The following is a 721-nucleotide window of genomic DNA, read 5'->3' on the forward strand; positions in this document are numbered from 1 at the left end:
TACTAGATTTAAATCCGACAGGAGTTCCATATATATATACATACATATCTGTGTATATATGTGTATGTAGATATTATATAGCTACACCTTTACCTTAGGGAAATACACTGTTGGCATTTTGTCTCCTGCAGCTGCTGCTCTGCAGTATGGACAGGCCCTGGCTTTTCTCTCACACCTCTCACTTGGATCCTTGCACAATGCAGATGGTGCTGTCATCTCTTCTGTATCACTCTCCACTGAGATCCTGGAGAGGAGGGGAGCTCACGCTTTATTGTCTCTTTCCTCAGGAAAGAAGAGCCCGGACCTCGGGGAGTATGATCCCCTCACGCAGGCCGATAGTGATGAAAGCGAAGATGACCTGGTGCTCAACATCCAGAAGAATGGGGGGGTCAAGAACGGGAAGAGCCCCCCTGAGGAGGTGCAGGACCCTGACTCTGACCTGGAGGTGGGGCTGACCAAGCAGCAGGGGTCTGCGGGCGCGCCCGAGGGCTTTGCAGCCGAGGCAGCAGGGGGCGGGGGGCAGAAGGCGGCCCCCCGCCTCCTGCCCTACCTGCGCACCGCCCTCTTCCTGCTCACCGTGCTGCTCTCCATGCTCCTGGTGCTGCTCTGCGCCTTCCTCGTCCCCTGCCCCCCTAGGGACCTGCACAACACCTGGAGCCGCAGCCTGGGCCAGGGAGCAGGTGAGAGAGCCCCAGGAATGGCGGCTGGCGCGGGGGGGGGG

The 721-nt window shown here is 58.3% G+C and overlaps 1 protein-coding gene across 1 annotated transcript in view; it reads left to right on the forward strand.

Annotated features, from left to right (window-relative positions):
• Positions 1-287: 287 nt before the first annotated feature.
• KIAA1467 (KIAA1467 ortholog) overlaps positions 288-721 on the forward strand; it is a gene marked incomplete at its 5' end in the record, with an annotated part of 12,058 nt that continues 11,624 nt past the window's right edge. Inside the window, one exon of the mRNA XM_008943200.1 lies at positions 288-680. Coding sequence (XP_008941448.1) covers positions 288-680 — 393 coding nt within the window. The remainder of the gene's footprint in view (positions 681-721) is intronic.

The sequence above is a fragment of the Merops nubicus genome, unplaced genomic scaffold, assembly GCF_000691845.1.
Source record: "Merops nubicus isolate BGI_N331 unplaced genomic scaffold, ASM69184v1 scaffold31276, whole genome shotgun sequence".
In the NCBI taxonomy this organism is placed as follows: Eukaryota; Metazoa; Chordata; class Aves; order Coraciiformes; family Meropidae; genus Merops; species Merops nubicus.